General features: G+C 50.0%; 1 gene segment (V, D, J or C); it reads left to right on the forward strand.

Moving 5' to 3' along the window:
• The first annotated feature begins 508 nt into the window (after positions 1 to 508).
• Positions 509 to 1032, forward strand: LOC132417628 (immunoglobulin heavy variable 3-23-like). The segment is given in 2 exon segments: positions 509 to 611; positions 716 to 1032. Coding segments are annotated over 2 exon segments (363 nt in total).
• Positions 1033 to 1679: the final 647 nt, after the last annotated feature.

A 1679-nucleotide genomic window follows, 5' to 3' on the forward strand; every position in this document is an offset into this window, starting at 1 on the left:
ATATATTTTAGGTAAACACGAGAAGAGTGCAAAGTCATCATGACCTCATTACAGGAGGGGGATCTGCAAACCTCACCCGGAAACTCCAACTCTGTCCTCTAGTAGGTTCCAGGGAGCAGCCTGGCCCAGAGCTCAGCTGCAGATGCTGGATCTCACGCTCACCCCATGTTTCTCCTTGGACACTACACACACCCTCCATTCCTCTGGGTGTAGTTAACACCTCTAATATGAGGGTAACAATGACAGCTACATCATGGGATGTGAGTGCATATGTAAGATGATATATGGGTCTTAAGGGTTTACTCCGAAACAATCACACAATGAAAGTTATATTTCCCAGTTGCTATCAACCACAAAATCCAAGACTCTCACACCTGCTCTGAGACCCTGCCCTTTCTGAGGACATTCAACGACGTAGCCTCTTATATACTAGAAGGTCATGCAAATAGGGTCCTTCCTCTGCTGATATAAAGTAGCCCCAGCCCTGACCCTGCAGCTCTGGGAGAGGAGCTCCAGCCCCGGATTCCCACGTGCTCCATTCGGGGTTCAGGACAGAACACTCACCATGGACTTTGGGCTGAGCTGGGTTGTCCTTGTGGCTATTTTACAAGGTAATTTATGGAGAGCAGGAGACACTGAGGATGTGAGTGGATGTGAGTGAGGGAATCAGTGGATGGGTGACAGTCTCCTGACCAGGATGTCTCTGTGTTTGCAGGTGTCCAGTGCGAGGTGCAGCTGGTGGAGTCTGGGGGAGGCTTGGTGCAGCCTGGGGGGTCTCTGCGCCTCTCCTGTGCAGCCTCTGGATTCACCTTCAGTAGCTATGCCATGAGCTGGGTCCGCCAGGCTCCAGGGAAGGGGCTGGAGTGGATCTCAGCTTTTAGTAGTAGTCGTGGTTACACATACTATGCAGACTCTGTGAAGGGCCGATTCACCATCTCCAGAGACAACTCCAAGAACACGCTGTACCTGCAAATGAACAGCCTGAGATCTGAGGACACGGCCGTGTATTACTGTGCGAAAGATACACAGTGAGGGGAAGTCAGTGTGAGCCCAGACACAAACCTCCTTGCAGGGAGACAGGAGGGGGGATGCAGGGGGCACGCAGGACATACAACTGCTGTGTGGTTCAGCCCCTGGAGCAGGTGCAGATGGTAGTTAAGGGCTGCTTTCCTCTAAGGGTCTGGGGTTTCCTCTCCATATAGCAGTTTTCCCTGGGGAACCTCTCTGTACTCATCCATGGTTCTTGACTTACACATTCAGTCTCTGAATTAGAAAGGCTTTTCAAATTTCGGGGGAAAATGTCATATATGAAAGTCCGAGACTCAAAGATATATATTCAGGTTTTCCCTTGTCTAATTCTTGTCTAAATTGACCCGTTTCAAAACTATCCCAGCAGATGTATAAAGAGTTGAACATATTCTTCCTTCCTCATTATGATATCTCAGCCCTGCCCTACTGTAGACCAGCTGTCCCTGCCAGGATGCTGGCTGTTGACTTGCTGCTAACCTCTTGCATGAGAAGCATAAATGCGCTGAGCAGCCCCGGATCCTCAGGGGGTCGCTGGGAAAGATGCCAGTTAGAGGGGACGTGGGTGGGGGTGTTTCTACATTTGCGCCTTAATACAGTCCCTGTACGCTTAAATCATACCTGCATCCTGTTCTACTGCACAGTTTATTTTA

The sequence above is a fragment of the Delphinus delphis genome, chromosome 2 (assembly GCF_949987515.2).
Source record: "Delphinus delphis chromosome 2, mDelDel1.2, whole genome shotgun sequence".
NCBI lineage: Eukaryota > Metazoa > Chordata > Mammalia > Artiodactyla > Delphinidae > Delphinus > Delphinus delphis.